We start from the raw sequence: 19,019 nt of genomic DNA on the forward strand, positions 1-19,019 counted from the left end.
TATTGAAGTTACAAAAAGATTGCCACCACACAACCCTAATAGGCGTTGCGTTCACTACTCTGGGTCGCCATCCGTCAACTAAAAACTCGTGCACGAGCTAAAAGAATCAACAATTTAAGTTTCAAGTTCCCCCATCCGGTTGCTACCAGTGAACTTGTAGAATTGCTACCAGCTGATTAACTGTTGCCGCCCCTATCGCTGCTGTTTTTCGGAGTTTATGCTGTTGATCTCCTCTGCCGCTGCCAACTTTGTTACTGCTGTTGCTGCCTCCTGTTCATTGACGGTTGCTTTGCTTTAAATCTGTTTTGTTTTTGTTTTTTTCATTGTACAATAAGCATTTTTGCTTTTACTATTACTCGCTCAAAGCTCAAAACGTTATGCACTACGAGTAGTGTATGCTATGTTTGTGTTTGTTGTTTGTGTTGTTCTTGAGTATGGTTGTTCAGTATTTGTTTTTGTTTTAATATTTTTTATTTTTATTTCTCAAGCGCCGCGTATTCGCGCTTAACATTTTAACTGATTTAACATAAAAGATCGTTTCGTTGTTATTCTAAAATCAGTTGTAGCTCAAACGTCTGTTGTTTTGCATTCAATATAAAATTCTTTGGTGTCTATCAGTGGATGTGTCCACCCCCTGTGCAAAAGTGTCAATATTTTTTTCGAAATAAACTTATTTTCAAAAGATGATGTAAGTCTTATAGTGGTAGTGTGTGCAAATACTAATTCTGACGTAAATCTGATATGTGATCAAAAAATTCAAATTAATTCATTTGGTAAAAAAGTGAAGGGATTAGATACAATTAGAAGTTTACAGCTGATGCAGATAAAATATAAGACAATTGTTAAAAAATTGAAATATTTAGCTTGGTTTGTTGGGTTATGTAGCTCAGTATCACGATCAACTCCCACTGATCGAACCAAATAATTGGTATGGGTGTTCACAGAACTGATATGAAAGTTCTGTTTTGGTAGTAATAATAAATATAATGTGCTTATGTGATGTATTCTTCACAATATTTGCAATTAGCAGATGAAGGACTTGTAAATATTATACATTTTCAAGAGAACGATATTCCAACTGAAAGTCGGCGTGTTTTGCCGTTTTGACGAAATAATTATTGTCTAATGGCATGGCATTAACAGTCATTCAACGTGAAATTTATATCTGAAATGAAAGCTCTTATTTCTACTATATATTTATGTATATATTCACTCGTCAGTGCTACCAATTACAAAATGCTGTGCCGTTAAAGTAATAATGAAAACCAAAACGAATAGAACGAATAATAAATGGCGCCAGATGTCTATCAGGACTCCGTCGCTGTTGTTGCATGCGTGCAAGATTTTTGTCCGTATTTTAACTATTGACTATTGAAACACAGCTATTGGGCAACGGTACCTACAATTAGATAAATGATAATGATTAAAATGCTGGCAATGGTATTTGAAGTTGATACTTCAATTGTACATATATATATATGTAATTAGTGCGTACTCCCTTTTCGGGTGTTTGGCTGAATCTCCTCCTATTGTGCGTCTTGCTGTTGTTCCACAAATGGAAGAACCTTGGAAGATTGTATTAAAATAGTGGTCCAACATTTGAAGGACGTTGAGAAAAAATTTCAATTGTTTTGGTACAAATGTTTGGTAATATTTCTTATTGAAAAATATGCATTAAACAAAAAGCTCAATGCCAGGACATTTTTTGAATTTACAAGCAAAGTCCCCATTTTTTTGGTGGGTTTTAATTTAATAACCTCAAGTGATTAGAATTATGCATAAACAGCGGATGTTTTTTTAGCTGCATAAGAAATGTCGATATCAATAGCTATGGTTGGACAGCTCAAAATGCAAACTGTGTTGACATTTCTGTTCAGTAAGTTTGGGCAAGTCGTTTAACGCCACAGCAAGCCTTCCAAATTGTGAAAATTTACTTCGAAAAAAAATCTTTTCGGGAAGTTCATAAAGCACGGCGGCATCATCGATCCTTATTACTTTCACAGTTACAGGGCGAGCGATATCTACTCGTGCCAACTGAATTTTTATTTCCAAACACCAATCAGCTAAACATGAAATTTAATTCTAACTAGATTTATTGCAATATTCCGCCACCATTCACGCCATACGACCAAATTTATTGGGAAAAGTAGTCAAGAATTGGACTGATCGAATGGATCATGCAACTCGCAGCCACAACAGATATATGCCGGACGTCGTATTCAAAAATTAGTACCTTGTAATTAGCTACCAGATTATGATACAAAAAAGTATTCACGCAATATTTCCGTTTTGTATTATCATTTAAAGTTCTCAAGCTCTTACCTCCATTTGTGAAACAACATCAAGACGCACACCACAAATAGGAGGAAGTGCTCGATTAAATACCCAAAACGGGTGTGTGTGTATGTGCAGGGGCTGGACATACAAAATTCCAATTCACTAGAACTTAAATTGCCTTACTTGTTTCCTTGTTAGACTCTTTTACACCCTTAGAAGAATTTGATAGTAATTTGTTTTCCTTTTAAATTTAAAACCAAATTTAGTACTCTGTTTTCTAAAAAGTAGGCACAACCCACGTACGGTTCAATATGGTGTGAGTTCATTGAAAACTAGGATATCGACACGTTTGTTAGTAATTATATACAAAGTTCAATGACTAATAGAACATTTGAATTATATGGATATCATTTTAAATTCAAGACCATATTCATACAAACTCGCAGCTGGCATGAATAAAATCAATATAAGCATTTAAATAGCAATACGAGCACCAGCAAAACTCAGCATAAAACAATGTTAACAAGACTCAAGCAATATTAACAAAAACTATTATAAATATTTGCAATGTAGCTTTGAATAATACAAAATGTAATATTTAAAAAGTATTAAATTAGTATGTACCCCTTTAGTCTTGACTTCATGGACTCAGCCTATGGGTACATTCCTAAAGAATATTAATTTTGTATTGTTTTCTTGAAACACAATTACAATCAAATAACAGTAGCTGAGCCTGTGCACCCTATTTTTCGGTAGATTTCCGCAAGTTTTGGCACTTATCTCACTAATGGCATCTTCGATTACATGTTTTCACACTCAGATCGTATCTGGATGATTGGCGCAACACCGGCACCTTACAAAAATAGTCTATGGTAATGCAGTCAAATCGCATATTCTAGACAGCGAATTGGCATTACCGCTTCAACTCAAGAATGATAGAACACAGAATTGTGCCACCCAGATTTCAAGATCTTTGTGAAGATTTTCGTGCCTGAGTGCTAATTTTATTTTTCGTGTAGTAATTGCTTGTAAATATAATATGGAAGTCTATAAAATATTTATCAATATTCGTATCATTTTCACAATGTAAATATGTAGTATTAAATAAAATATTGTCTATAGATGGTCCGACACTCGAAGTATAACCAATTTAAAAGGCCATAAATTGAGTTTGGAAAATTACTTTTATTCAATTCAAAGTAAAAAATGTGTGCAGATAATACAAAATTAAGAATCAATTTACTTTTGCTCAATATGACTACCTTTTGCTTTGAGACGGCCCAGAATCGAATTGCAAGTATTTTGGCCCACTCGCGGACAATGGCTTTTTTCAGCGCCTCGAGACTGGTGAATGTTTTATTTCGGCCCAAAATAGCCCAATAGAATAATCAGAACGTTGTTTTTTAGCCTTTCGTGGTTCACTCGTTCTAGCATTTATATGTTTTATGATCATGCTTGCATACATAATTACCATATTTAATTTTAACCATATTAGCACATTTATTTTTTATTTAGTTAATATAAAATATAATTTATTTTACTTTTCAGCAACATCCACTCAATTCTGCTTTGTGTGTGCCTATGCGTGATCTCATGCAGCGGTCAAATTTATTTCCACCAATCAACACCGTTGGCATATCAACCACTTCATTATCCACGATACAGTTCCCCACAGCCGGATTTTAAGCCAATCTCTGAGCCAAATCAAGAAGGCTACGCTCATCCTTCAGTTGTAGCCAATGCGGAGCGGGAAGCTCAGTTGCCAGCGGAGCTATCGAAGAGTCGCCGTTTCTATAGTAATCCCCATATCGCAGCTGCCCTCGCGAAAGAGTCACTCTTGACTCCCAAGGAAATGCCTGTACTCGATCGGGAAGCTGAGAAAATTGATCGTAATGAAATTTATAAAATCTTTCACAATGCCGGATGGGTGAAGCGAAGATAAGGATAGTTGAGCATTTTTCAGTAACATAAAAGGATTTTTTTCGTGCTTAGTTTGATTTGTTTATTTGTTGTTTATGTCTTGCCAATCCACCTCATCTAACCATATATTTTGATATACTATATGAACATATGTTTGTTCGTAGCTTTAAATTGTTAAAAAATATTTATTGTTATGTAAATTAAGTATTATATGTTGTAAATAAAAAATGTTTAATAAAAATTTCTGTATCATCTCTAAAACAGTTCCGAATCAATAGCTGGCACAAATTTTTGTTTTTGCGTGTGTTAAAAATTGTGTTGGAAAATAAGTTCATCGAGTAAACTAGCTAGACCAATTTTTAATATTAACATCAAAGTGTTCATTCATCATTCATCAGAATCTATACTACAGAAAAGTTTTACTCTTTCTTGCCTTAAATTGAAGTAATGTCTTTGCATTGTTCGAAATAAAAATTAAAAGAGCCCAGGCCTGGTAAATATGGCGGTTTTGTTCGTAGTTTATACCCAAAAAGTAGTGATGATGCTAAACAGAGGTAAGCAGGTAGAAGTGGCACTCGGTCTCTAAACAAAAAGTGCTAACTCGGCTATCCATTTTTTACGTTGACCTCGGAATTTTTAGAAAATCCTAAAGCCGAAAAATTCTCAGGCAAAAAAACCGTTTTACTTTCAGTTGTTTAAAAACCAAATTTCATTTAAATTTCAATTTTATAAACAAAATATTATCGTCCATGAAGGTGCTATCGGAATTATCTGATCTTTAACAAAATACATGAAAATAATATTCTACAAGTAAGGAAGCGCTAAATTCGGTCCAGACTAACTTTATATACTCGCACACATTTTAGTAAAATTTAATTCGGACTGGCTGTTAATTTTTAGAATAAATGAAACTCTTGGGCAATGCGAGTTATTGCTTGTAACATCAAATCAGACGGGCATTTAGTCTTAACATATAAAGAAAGGTTTGTACCAAGTGTGAGCGAGTTTTGTTAAGTCGTTATCAAAATACAGGCATTTACCCAAAAGAGGACAAGACCCTACTCATTTTTTTAATTTTACTTGCAAATTCAAGTACATACAAATCGGAGTAATTTTTTTTCTCTTCCTTTCTTGAAAATCACTATTATGTTGGAGGGTGGTGTGGCTTTTGACGACTTACCTTACATGCAACCGTTATGTAAAAGAATTTAATACTATTCTTTACTCCTACTCAGGCATAGGTGAAACAATGGATATCAGTGCGTATGAGTGATTAGTAAAATTGCCATCGAAAATGCAAACAAGAAAATTGAGGATGAAGGAAAGGTCGAAGTCACATAAGAATTAGAACTCCCTAATGACGAAATAAATATGTTAAGAATAAAAAGGGGTATCGAGTGATGCTAGCAAGAGGAGAAGATTATTTAAAGAAGGACTGCTTTGCTTATGGACAACTAACTCAGTGCTGGGTTAAAACTTTGTCTTCTAAGGCTGTTTATACTCGTACTTTGAATGAAGTAAATATATTCTGAAATACTTTTGTAATTGTTATTTAAATAATTTAAAATTGTACTTATAAAAATATTAATTGAAACTGGTTAACATAAGGTCACTCTTAGAAGAAATCGTAAAGGGAACTCATATAGAGCTGTGAGAATTGAACTAAATAAAAAAGGAGAAACTGTCCTCAGGAGAAAGGGTTCTGTAAATGATCGAAAGTGAAGTTGCGTAAGTTAGCTAATATCATAAAGATATCAAAAGAACGTGTTTGTTTTATATTGCATGAGCATTTGATTATGAGAAAGCTCTGTTCAAAGTGGGTTCCGCCGGTAGGAAATTTCGCTCAAATGAAGAAGTTATGGCTGAAACAGAGGCCAATTTTGAGGCAAAAGATAAATCGTTCTACAAAAGAGGTATTGAAACATTAGAGCGGCGCTGGAATGATGATTGCGTTGCTCTTGATGGAAATTATGTAAATGAATGAAGCTAATTTTACAAAAAAAAAACGTGTTTTCTTTGTTAGGCTCGGAACTTTTCAGCCCATGTGTTACTTTATTTTTTGCTCTTGTTACTCGCCAAACAACTTTTTTTGTCTCCATCTCTATGTTGGAGAAAGTTGCGAATGCTACCAGCATCATATTTTTGCTTTATATGGAGCCGCTAACTTTAAGATGGCAGTATTCATTACGCTTGCTAACATCAAACATAGGAAGTGGCACGAAGACTGGCCTCCTTGCTTAACACATCGTTTGTCGATCGGCTCGCAGAGGTTTATCCCAATTTGGACGCCGTTGATAGTCCGATTAGGTAGAAGTTTGATAAGAAATTTAGATATGACAACTTATTTTCGTGTTGTCAAAAGTGGCTTTAAATCGCTGAAACGATGACGGTTTTTTAAGTTTTTTTTTTGGAATATTTTCCAAGATTTCATATCATTATGAAAATCTAGTCTATGGTAGATTTTCTAGATCTGAAGTTTAATCAATTAGTGGTAGACATCTTAATAACAAAGAAGTTTAAGGGGTTATATACCGTGTGTTGGACTAAAAAATCGAAAATTTTTATGGCATATTCTAAAAGTGCATCATCTTAAAAATATAAATTCAAAAAATCATAAAGATCGGAGCACTAGAACGAAAGTTACAGGCCGTGGAAGCGCGCGACCTTTCTTGGAATTATCCATAAATGAAGTGCACGCAAAACTTTAGACGCGATTATCTCGTAGTCGTGTTTTTTGAAAATTACCGTCGCGGTGATCATTATTTATCAAAAACTATTTGACTGATTTGCATAAACTTGTTTTTTAATTATTCGAAGTTACAGCCTCGTGAATCTGAACGGTTCACTTTTTATAAATATTTGCATAGTTCGCTGGAATTAATTTTTTTTTTTTAATTTTTCAACCCCTCAAAAATCGTTTTTTTGGTGCAAAGCTGTTTTCATATCGAGACAAATTTTTTTTGGGTAAATAAACCTTTCAGATTCACTAAAAAACATTTTTCTACAATAATCATTTAATTTTTTTGATTTCAGTTGAGCTGGTCATGCGCAAGCCTCTTCTTCTTCGGCGTTTCGGGGCAGGGGCAACATCAACAATAAATGATAAAAATTTTTAAAATAAAAAAAGAGGTTGTCTGTAAAGTCGGTTTACTGTCGGTAGTTTAACGTGATAACGTCATAAGAAAATACTGATTGAATGGTTGCATTTTTTAAAAGAAAATTTTAATTGTATTTGTTTGATAGATATTTTGTATGGATATAGAGAATGAGTTAACATTAACATAACATAATATACTTTAACATAACATAACATAACAAAACATAACATAACATAACATAACATAACATAACATAACATAACATAACATAATATAACATAACATAATATAACATAACATAACATAACATAACATAACATAACATAACATAACATAACATAACATAACATAACATAACATAATATAACATAACATAACATAACATAACATAACATAACATAACATAACATAACATAACATAACATAACATAACATAACATAACATAACATAACATAACATAACATAACATAACATAACATAACATAACATGACATAACATAACATAACATAACATAACATAACATAACATAGCATAACATAACATAACATAACATAACATAACATAACATAACATAACATAACATAACATAACATAACATAACATAACATAACATAACATAACATAACATAGCATAACATTATATAACATAACATAACACAACATAACATAACATAACATAACATAACAAATTACCCCGTATTAAAGCACTTATCAACAGCTTTCATTTGATGCCCATATTGTACATACACAACCAAAGGTTACCCGGGTCCACGTTTTGACCTATATCTCGAGACCCTATCTACCAATAGGTATTCAAACTATACGGAAATCATCTTCATTACCTACTTAACAATGTGTGTAAGTTTGGTTTAATTCGGTTCAAAGACACGGCGGGTCCACGTTTTGGCATATATTTCGAGACCCTAGTCATCAATAGGTATGAAAATTACCCCGTATTAAAGCACTTATCAACAGCTTTCATTTGATATCCATATTGTACAAACACATTCTAGGGTCCACGTTTTGGTCTCTATCTCGAGATCCTAGTCACGGAGCGGATGGAAATACTCTGAACTAAAGCATTCACCAACAGCTTCCATTTGATACCCATATCGTACATACACATCCGAAGGTTACCCGGGTCCACGTTTTGACCTATATCTCGAGACCATATCTACCAATAGGTACCCAAACTATACGGAAACCATCTTCAATACCTCCTTAACAATGTGTGGAAGTTTGGTTTAATTCGGTGCAAAGACACGGCGGGTCCACGTTTTGGCATATATTTCCAGACCCTAGTCATATATAGGTATGAAAATTACCCCGTATTAAAGCACTTATCAACAGCTTTCATTTGATACCCATATTGTACATACACATCCGAAGGTTACCCGGGTCCACGTTTTGACCTATATCTCGAGACCCTATCTACCAATAGGTATTCAAACTATACGGAAATCATCTTCAATACCTACTTAACAATGTGTGTAAGTTTGGTTTAATTCGGTTCAAAGACACGGCGGGTCCACGTTTTGGCATATATTTCGAGACCCTAGTCATCAATAGGTATGAAAATTACCCCGTATTAAAACACTTATCAACAGCTTTCATTTGATATCCATATTGTACAAACACATTCTAGGGTCCACGTTTTGACCTATATCTCGAGCCCTATTTCCAAAATAAAATATAATCCATGTTACTCGTGATGTAGCTTTCGAATGGTGAAAGAATTTTTAAAATCGGTCCAGTAGTTTTTGAGCCTATTCATTACAACCAAACAAACAAAGTTTTCCTCTTTATAATATTAGTATAGATATGGTAAATATTACCATACATTTTTTCCTTCATATATAATAAAAAAATAATAATAATAACATTAAAACAACAGGTATTATTAACAAACTTGGTTTTATTTTAAATTCTTCAAGAAAATCAAATTAATAATAATCAATAAGAAGGCATATGCCAATACAAATACGTGAATTTATATATGTACATATGCGCATATACATACATATATACGCTCACTTAAGTAGGAGAGAGCAAGATGTCGAACGTTGCCGTTCGTTTGCTTTGTTTGCTTTGTCGTTCCTTCCGCGCTTTCGCTTGCAGTTCATTCAATGCAATGAGCAAGGTAACTACATATGAGCAAGGTAACACTAATATGAGCAAGGTAACACTAATGAGCAAGGTAACACTAAAGAGCAAGGTAACACTAATGAGCAAGGTAACTACATATGAGCAAGGTAACGACACATTTTTTCGTGCGTGCAGCCTGTTAAATCGAATTATAAGACGTTATCACGTCAAAACACCAAAATGTATTCTTCGAGAGTTACCCTTCAGTATGATATTATATATGCCCCATTTGAATAAAAGTTCTAAAACATATTTAAAAAAATTATGACAATCGTCCATTTTTTCGAGCTCACAAGCAACAAACTGCATGATTATCTTTCTTATGAATTGGAGAAAGCACACATAGATTTCTATCAACAGATATGTATACATTTAGCCTACTCGCTGCTTTGGGCAGTTCAGATGGTATACCATTGGATGCTTGTTGATTTGACGTGGCATTTGTACGGTCTTACTTTGTCTTAGTCAAGCGGGAGGTCGTGTGTGGGTGGACATTCTTAAAAACAGTCATTAACACCATCACTCAAAAGTGTGTTCTGTTACCAGAATTCCGTACTGTCTTTATAGAGACGAGCATTGGTCTTGCAACCACTTGCTTTACTCATTCCTGATAGAATCCTCGGGCTGCTGCATTTTAAACTCTTGGTACAGACGCCTTTCTGTCTCCCTTTTTTCTTTTTTGAAAGGATACAGTCAGTACATAAAATAAACAAAGCTTTGTCTGCAAATGTATTTGTGCACGATTTATTGTATCATTCCATGCTTTCCACTTAATTTCGCTTATTCTTCTTCGTTTTGCATGCTTAGCTCCAAACTATGTTATGCATACTTCAATCTATATATATAAAAATGAAATGATGTTCGTTTGTACGCATTTTTTGGGCCGATACGAGGCCAATTTTATTCGTTCTTTTTTCATATTATAGGGATCCACTAGGGGAAGGTTTTTAGCAAAAAAAAATTTTTTTTTAATATTTTCTTCATATAAAAAAAAGAAAAAATCAAAATGTTGTACAAATTGTGTTTTTAGTGAAAATTGCCGCAGAACTTGCTCGATTCTTAGATTAAGTTTCAAATTAACATTCATTTTATATGTACAACTTTTTTTGAATAAATATGCGAATTTTTCGTTATTGTGAAACGATTTGTGTCGTGTTGCTAAGTTGCAACATGTTTATGATACAATCATGAATAATGTTAGCCATGAAACTGGTGGATTGGTTTTCTTGGATGCTCCAGGGGGAACAGGAAAGACCTTTTTGATTTCATTGATATTAGCAACAATTCGATCAGATAATAACTTTGCATTGGCACTCGCTTCTTCCGGAATCGCGGCTACATTACTGGAAGGCGGTCGCACAGACCATTCTGCATTAAAGTTGCCTTTGAATATGCAGGTAAATGAAACACCAACATGTAATATTTTGAAAACATCTGGAATGGCAAAAGTTCTTAAAGTATGTAAGCTCATCGTATGGGACGAGTGTACTATGGCACACAAGAAACCATTGGAAGCACTTGATAGAACTTTGAAAGACCTACGAGGAAGCCAAACAGTCTTTAGAGGTGTCATGATTTTATTGGCTGGAGATTTCAGGCAAACATTACCTGTGATCCCAAAATCTACGGCTGCAGATGAAATCAATGCATGCTTAAAATCATCGTATTTATGAAGACATGTAAACACGCTTACATTTGCTACAAACGTACGTGTTCAACTACAGAACGATCCGTCAGCAGCTGAATTTTCACACCAATTACTGAAAATCGGAAATGGCCAATTGCCTAACAATTTCTGCACTTTTGTTAGACTGTTAGAGGCATTGATACAAAGTGTATTTCCAAACATAGTTCAACATTACAAAAACCATGATTGGCTCAGCGAAAGAGCAATTTTAGCTGGGAAAAATAAGGACGTCAATGATATAAAGGCAGTTATTTTGGATCAAATACCTGGTGACATAGTTGCATATAAGTAAGTCAATGGACACTATTACTGATCAAGATGATGTCGTAAATTATCCAACTTAATTCTTAAACTCACTCGATTTGCCAGGCCTACCACCTCATAATTTACGATTAAAAATTGGAGCACCGATTATTATGCTGCGCAACATTAATGTGCCACGACTTTGCAACGGTACCAGAGTCGCTGTGAAGAAGCTAATGGGTAACGTTATTGGACCAACAATTTTGAAAGGGAAGTACAAAGGGGAAGACGTTTTGATACCTAGAATTCCACTGATTCCGACGGATTTACATTTCGAGTTCAAACGTTTGCGGTTCGCTATTCGCCTTGCCTTCGCTATGACAATTAATAAGGCGCAAGGACAGTCTCTACAAATATGCGGTATTAATTTAGAATACCTAATTTTTTCTCATGGACAATTGTATGTAGCTTGCTCACGAGTAGGCAAACCATCGTCATTATTCATTTACGCGAGAAAAACCAAAAACGTTGTCTACCAAAAAGTGTTACAATAAAGTTCGAATAAAATTGTATCAAATAATTTGCTTTGTTTCGTATTAATTTTATTCTCTTTCAGCAAATCATTGAATTTATCGCCTAGCGAAGCGGGCGAGGGTACGCAAGTTAAATTATAAATCAGACACCCTTTTTAAACAATCGTTTGAGCATTAAGCATTTTATTCGTCAACTTAAACATGAAGTTCATGGACTTAAATAAGGAAAGCGCATACACGCTGTTTGGAAATCATTAGTGTAGTTTACCCCATCAACCTTAGTGGAATCGGTTAAAAATGCATCTTATTTCTAAAGTATTGTAAAAAATTAATATTACGTGTGTTTATGCTCCTAAACGTAATACCCTTAATATCCTTAATTAATGGCAACAACAAACGCTACAATAACAACAACAATTAGCCACATTATTATTTCTTCTCTCTTAAGCGCGCGCACGTTGACGATTTTGCTGATATGTCGGTTCCACTTCGGCTGTGTCTTCGTGCACAGGAATTGCATCGGGCAAGGCGTAAACTAGATTACCGTGCGTTGCTCCGGATGCATGATGATACATAACTGGCACACGCAAAGCACCGTTAGGAGCAAAGTAGGGCGCCTTGTTGTACGCCGACGCTGGTGACGCCGGCTCATGAACTTGTATTTGATGATAATTTGTGATGGGTTCGTGCTCAACTACTTCGCGTACCGTCTGAAATGGATGGTTGACAACAATGCGGCGTTTGTGGAATGTCTCACTGGTAGCGGATGCATCGTTGGGCGCTGGGTTAGCGGCAATAACACGTGAACCTGGTTGTGTTGCTTCTTTAACATTTGTATCAACGTTCTCCGCTTGAATATTAGAACTTTCTGGTTTGACGTTTTCCTGGCCATTTGCATTTGAATTGCTAGTGTCTATTAAGCGGAGAGATTTAACTGGTTCTCTGTCACGTTGTTCTTCAGCATACTGTGAGTTGTCCTCATTTTGTGGATTGCTTTCATAACGAGCACTATCTTTTTCTGTGGCTTGAACGCAGTCCGGTTGTATTACGACATTCTCTGAGCGTAACACATCTTGTTCCTGATTATCACTTTGGATGGCCGCGGGTTCGGCATTTACTTGTTCTACTTGATCGTCAACGGTTTGTTTTGCTGCTGTTTGTCTAGAATATGTTGTGCGGCTCTGTTTCCTAGGAGGATGGATTGAAGACATAACTCTGATTGGTTCGTCAGCTTCTTGTGGTCCATTTGGAACTCGTAATTGAATATGTGCCAGTGGTCGCAGTTCCGATCTATCATCTTCTTTGACTACTACTACTTTTGGGGACTCCTTTTCATCAGACTCTGATTTGTTTTGTGCAACTAGACGGGCATTTGACTCGGGACCACGATTATAGTGTATTGTGACGGTTCTTTCCGGTACATTCTCTTTTGTTTTTTGATTAAATTCTGCATCTGCAGTAAGCCGCGCAGATTCTTTAGGATCAAAGCGCATATGTGAGTAAGGTGCACTATACTCCACTGATGCATCAACATCGGCATCGGGGTCATAGCGTAATTGACTGTAAGAGCGTTGCTGTGAAACTGATTGAGGCTGCCGGCGTTCATTTTGTATATAACGCTGTTGTGTCGCCACTGGTCGTCTCACAGGTACCGCGTATACCACTACGCCGTCACGTTGTTGATCCAAGAATGGTTTGACCTCACGTACCTGAGCAGTCTCCTCTTCTAAGTGGACTGGCTGTTGCTTTGGTGACGGTGCTTGTTTGCGTTGCTCCTGTACGAGTAGTGGGCGCTCTTGAAAACGACTAGGTGCCAGATAAATATTATGTTGTGATGGTGGGATGTTAATGGTGTGTTCGTGTTTTATGATTTGCATGCGCGGCTCAGCAGTAATACGCTCACTCTTCCTCGGCTCCTCTTGCAAACGTGCGGGTTTTAAATCTTTGTTAACTGAGCTATAAAAGTTGCCAGTTATATATTCACCTTTATAGTCATCGTCGTCAAATTCAGGTGCATTATTATTTAAAGACTGTTCTTCGCTCTTCGAAAACGCGGATCGATATGTCTCATCCTTGTTCTTTACTTCAACACGAGCTGGGCGCTGATAAATACTCTCTTCACGTCTAAACGAGTTGGGAGAGAAACTCCTATTTGGTGTTTGACGTTGATTTCCGTGAGTATCAGCGGGAATGTAGAGATCTTTAGCGCGTAGCTTTTGTTCACGTGGCGCATTGTCAGTTGTGGCTAGGAGTTGTGCTTCCTCTCCATACTGTTTCCGCAGATTGGCTTCCACAAAATCTCGCTTGGCGTTCTGGTTATTTGTTGGTGTAGAAGTAACAGTAGAACCAATGTGCGTACTGCCAACAACTGGTGCAGATTGTTTTCTAGAAGGAGGTGCATATACTTGATTGGAGCTTGATCGTACACCGTTGTTATAAGAACCTGCACTGGATGATTCAGTCTCAATATCTGCATCACTATTTAAATTATATTGCGCAGCAATTGCGGGATGAGGGTGGCCAAGGGGAAGCACGGTTTCGCCCCTTGGTATTTTTGCAACTGGATGTTCCAATTCCACAACTATGGTTCCAGCAGGCTTAATCACAACTCGTTCTTCGATGTCATAGAATTCCTTTTGGATAGCCGGATGACGAACCTCAAATTTTTTTGCTTTAAGCGCGGGTTGAGCGATTTGTATAGTTTTTGTAACCACTGGGCGTTGATAAACAGGTGGAGAAGGTAAATAGCCACCATTCGGGTGGTACTCGTGTTCTTGGCTACCATAGAAACCATCATAACCACCTGCGGGCTCGTCTACAGATGGCGGATATTGATTAAGAAAACCGCCTGCATCTGCATGACCATAATTATAGCTTGGCTGGTCATAATCCGGTTTGCTGTAGCTCGTTCCAATATCGAAATTTGGTTGATCATAACTGCCACCTCCAGCTACTCTATAGGTCACGCCATGACCACCAGAGCCAGCACCCGCAAAACTAGTACCAAACGAACCACCAACACCTAATTTACCACCATCACTTCCACCGCTAATTACAGCAGTATCAGTTTTTGAGGAGAGAGATGGCACAACGGATGAAGAAGGATGCGAAACAGCTGGTGACGAAGCATGCACCGCAACGGGGGTTGGTACTGCAGCTGGTGCCGCAACTGTAGCAGGTGATATTTGAATCTTAGCATCTGGAGCCGACTTCGAGTGCTCCTCCAGTGGCGCTGACGATGATGAGGTTACAGCAGCGGGAAGAGCGACTTGTCTTTCGAAGGTATGTTGTTGTTGTTGAGGTTGCGCACCGGCAGCAATAATACGCGCGGGGCTAGAGGAAGATGATGACGAAGAAGAGTACTCATAACGCGCCGAAGGGGAATGATCGGCAGTCTCAAATACCTGGAGGGTTAAAATGGGAGAATGTGTTAAAAAGTATATAAAATAGAACGATTTCTTCAATCTTTGACTTCTATAGGCAGCCTCCATAGCCGAATGAGCTCGTGTGTGACTAACATTCGACAGGACTCTGATTCGAAACCCTCTTTGAGAGGGAAACTGTGAGCGAAATTCAATCAAATCTTTGTTCTCTTACCGTTTCTACAGTCGGGCCACTATGATAGTTTTGTATATAACGCTCGAACTCCTGGTTCTGTTTTTCCTGAGCATTCGCTTGCCGAAATTGACTCTGGCGATTCGACTGCCGTATACGTCCATAAAACCGCTGTTGCTGCTTTGATGGCTCCGCGTTCTGTTGAATCTGCTGAGCTGGTTTCGAATTATTATCGAAACTCGAAACTTCTTGTTTTTGTTCACTACTCATCTGAACATTCCCATTATTATCACTTTCCTCAGCTACGCGCAACCTGGCAATACGTTCATCACCGTTCGTTTTCTTCGCTGGGCCCGCTTTCAGCTCCTCAGGTGCGGTGCCCTCCAAATAAGTGACATCGGCAGGATTTGTGGCCGGTTGTTGAGCAATCGAAATATTAACATGAGTAGCTGCGAGCGCTGCGACAACGCACAGCAGCAGCACAAAAAGAATTTTCATCGCGGGTATCCTTTATAGAGGCAAGTTAAATTATTTTAATTTTTCTTTTTCGAAGTCGTGTCCGTTCACAACCGTTGACCGATACGTTACTGATTCGTACTGCTGGTCGCAGCTTAGTGAACTTCGAGTGATTGGATTGGCGCTGTTTTATACGGCATGCATTCGGATGAGCTAGTGAAGTGCGTTGCTGATTAGCAGTTAGCAGTGTTGCGGTGCCTTGTACACCAAACGCTTACAAAAAGCTATGTGCGAACTCTTTTTGGGCATTTTCGACGTGTAAATACACAAATTCGTATGGAATTCAATTTAAATCGATTTTTAGAAAAACAAATGCATGTGCATACACATATGTACATATATGTTTATTAGCAATTGTCCATCACATAGTTGTTTTCAAAAGTCAATCAATTGGCTCTTTTTGTTTTGGAAGTTACTTTATCTATCAACACAACAACGGAATGATACCGCATTCACCGGCCGGCAATTGCACGACCCTCATGTACCGAGCATGTAAGCATACAAGCAGCTGTAAAATATCGAATTCCAACACCCCGTTCAAGGGGGGGCAATATTTATTATAAACCAATTTGTCGTTAGCATTGTTGCAATCATTTTGTTTCTTTGTGTGTTTGCTGTGAATCGTCTATAGTCATGCGCATCGTGTTCGTGAAGAAATGCATTGCTTTTAACCCAGTTATTCATTTGAGGCGCTCGCTTTGTGTGTCAGCAAATCAGAATGTCACCTTAGGCGCTACTCAAGGAATCTCTAACGCTCCGAATATTTGCTCGTCAAACCAAGTGTCTGGACACTTACTCGTTGCGGTGTTATATTGTAGCGTCGCTTGTGCATTTGATCTGTGATGTACAGTACAATACACATGCGCCACCTACTTTGCTGACACGCTTGCTGCAGTGGACCACATACAATGCTTCATAAATTCTGATAACTATTTTCGGCTTTTACTCGCTTGTCAATGTTGTTAGCGCCTTAATTGTGGCAGAAGAAGCGTGAACAATTACAAAAAGGGTAAAAAGCGTCGCATTGCGGCAACACATTTGTGACTGCAGCTATGCTCTCAGAAATGGTCAAGACGCACATTTGGCTAATTGTCGGAAGGTCAATTTTTTGTTGATGTAGAGTATTTGTTTTTTTATTTTTTTATCATAAACTTGGGAATATCCAAATTGGCAATCGCCAAGTGACAAGTTGTATAATGCATTGAACTAGAACTAGATGGCGTGTGAACTTGTATGTTTATATGTACATATGTATATAAATATGTATATATTTTGTCTTGCGATAACGTAGCCAAATGTAGCTACTAAACAATGACGTTGAAAACGTTTTATTTCAGTTGCACACATATTTATTTATTACCACCTCCAATAGGCAACCTAACCAACATTTTTCATTTTTCGAAACAGTGCTGAAATTGTTTTCTGTCAGCTCCTTCAGAACGCATGCGGCTTTCAAATCTTTTTCTTGTTAATACTGGATGAACCTAAGCTAAGTAATAGAAACCACACGGGATGCTATACTTGGCTAGAATCCTCTGAAAGTGTTACGCAAATATAGCGGTGGAAAAAAGAGTTTTCTTATTCTATAAAAGGGCTTTTGTTGCAAAGGGTATTTCAAAAGTGACGCTTAGTAGTGAATAATTTTTAAACGGTAACTTTTTTATGTCATCTTTGACATTTGCCAAGTAGGCAGATGTACAATTTGAATCATCGATACTTATACGGTAGAATTGAAACCCACAGATCAGCAACGCAGAAATTTCGTGAATTGGTTATTTGAATATGATTCTAGTTTTTGACGCAAAATCATCTTTAGCGATAATTTTCACTTTAGGATTTGTCAACAAACAAACAAAGAAAAAAGCCTTTGAGTACTTCCAGAAAACTCTTTACATCCACCAAAGTGTACTGTTTGGTGTGGTTTATGGGCTGATGAATTAATTCGCCCGTTTTTCTTCGAAGATGCTGCTAGTATGAATAAACATGGCTATAAACAGCTGATTGAAGATTTTTTATGGCCTGAGCTTGAAGAAATATACAAAGGCTATCTTTATTTTCAACATAATGGAGCCACAAGTCACACAACACGGGAAAGCATTGCATTATTGCAATCTTAGTTTCCCGGTCGACTAATTTCACGTAATGCTGACATAAAGTGGCCAACTAGATCACGCGATGTAACACTAGTAGACTACTTTTTGTGGTGCCAACAACAATTCGAGAGCTGAAACCCGGCGCCAAGATCTAGGCGCGTCTAAGTAACGGGTAATTTTTTAGCTATTATCTTTTTAAACAGTTCTTTTAAACAGCTGAGACCCGTTTCGTGTTTTGTTTCACTGTCAAACACCTTCAGTTTGGTCTATAATTTAACCATGAATCGTCTTACAAACGAACAACGCTTGCAAATCATTGAATTTTATTATAAAAATGCGTGTTCTATTAAGAAAGTTTATCGCGCGCTTCTTCCATTTTATGGTCAGTTTAATCGACCCACTGAAGCGGCTATTCGAGCTATTGTGACTAAATTTAGAACCAAATTTACATTATTGGACATCAAACCACCAACACGCTTACGTAGAGTGCGAACTGAAGAAAATATCGCAGCTGTATCGGCCAGTGTTAATGATGACCATCAATTATCGATTCGTCGCAGTTCGCAGCAATTGGGCCTCTGTTACTCAACAGCGTGGAAAATTTTGCGAAAGGATTTAGGTGTGAAGCCTTTCAAAATACAGCTGGTGCAAGAATTGAAGCCGAACGACCTACCGCAACGCAGAATTTTTAGTGAATGGGCTCTTGAAAAGTTGGCCGAAGATCCACTTTTTTATCGAAAAATTGTGTTCAGCGACAAAGCTCATTTATGGATCAATAGGTACGTAAATAAGCAGAATTGTCGATTTCGGAGTGAAGATCAGCTAAAAAAATTGCAAGAGCTACCAATGTATCCAGAAAAGGTCACAGTTTGGTGCGGTTTATGGGCTGGAGGTATCATTGGACCGTACTTCTTCAAAGATACTGCGAATCGTAACGTAACTGTGAATGG

The 19,019-nt window shown here is 37.1% G+C and overlaps 2 protein-coding genes across 2 annotated transcripts; one reads left to right on the forward strand and one right to left on the reverse strand.

Moving 5' to 3' along the window:
• The first annotated feature begins 425 nt into the window (after window positions 1–425).
• On the forward strand, window positions 426–4,420 carry LOC128861711 (uncharacterized). The gene is made up of 2 exons (XM_054100051.1): window positions 426–688; window positions 3,826–4,420. The coding sequence occupies exons 1-2, from the start codon at window positions 684–686 to the stop codon at window positions 4,217–4,219; spliced, it is 399 nt and encodes a 132-aa protein (XP_053956026.1). The 5' UTR covers window positions 426–683; the 3' UTR covers window positions 4,220–4,420.
• A 7,550-nt stretch (window positions 4,421–11,970) lies between these two features.
• LOC128861713 (uncharacterized) lies at window positions 11,971–16,092 on the reverse strand. The gene is made up of 2 exons (XM_054100053.1): window positions 15,503–16,092; window positions 11,971–15,309 (listed from the first exon to the last, which is right to left on the reverse strand). Exons 1-2 carry the CDS (start codon window positions 15,956–15,958, stop codon window positions 12,349–12,351), a joined length of 3,417 nt encoding a protein of 1,138 aa, XP_053956028.1. The 5' UTR covers window positions 15,959–16,092; the 3' UTR covers window positions 11,971–12,348.
• Between the last annotated feature and the right edge of the window lie 2,927 nt (window positions 16,093–19,019).

Source organism: Anastrepha ludens, chromosome 4 (assembly GCF_028408465.1).
Source record: "Anastrepha ludens isolate Willacy chromosome 4, idAnaLude1.1, whole genome shotgun sequence".
Taxonomy (NCBI): domain Eukaryota; kingdom Metazoa; phylum Arthropoda; class Insecta; order Diptera; family Tephritidae; genus Anastrepha; species Anastrepha ludens.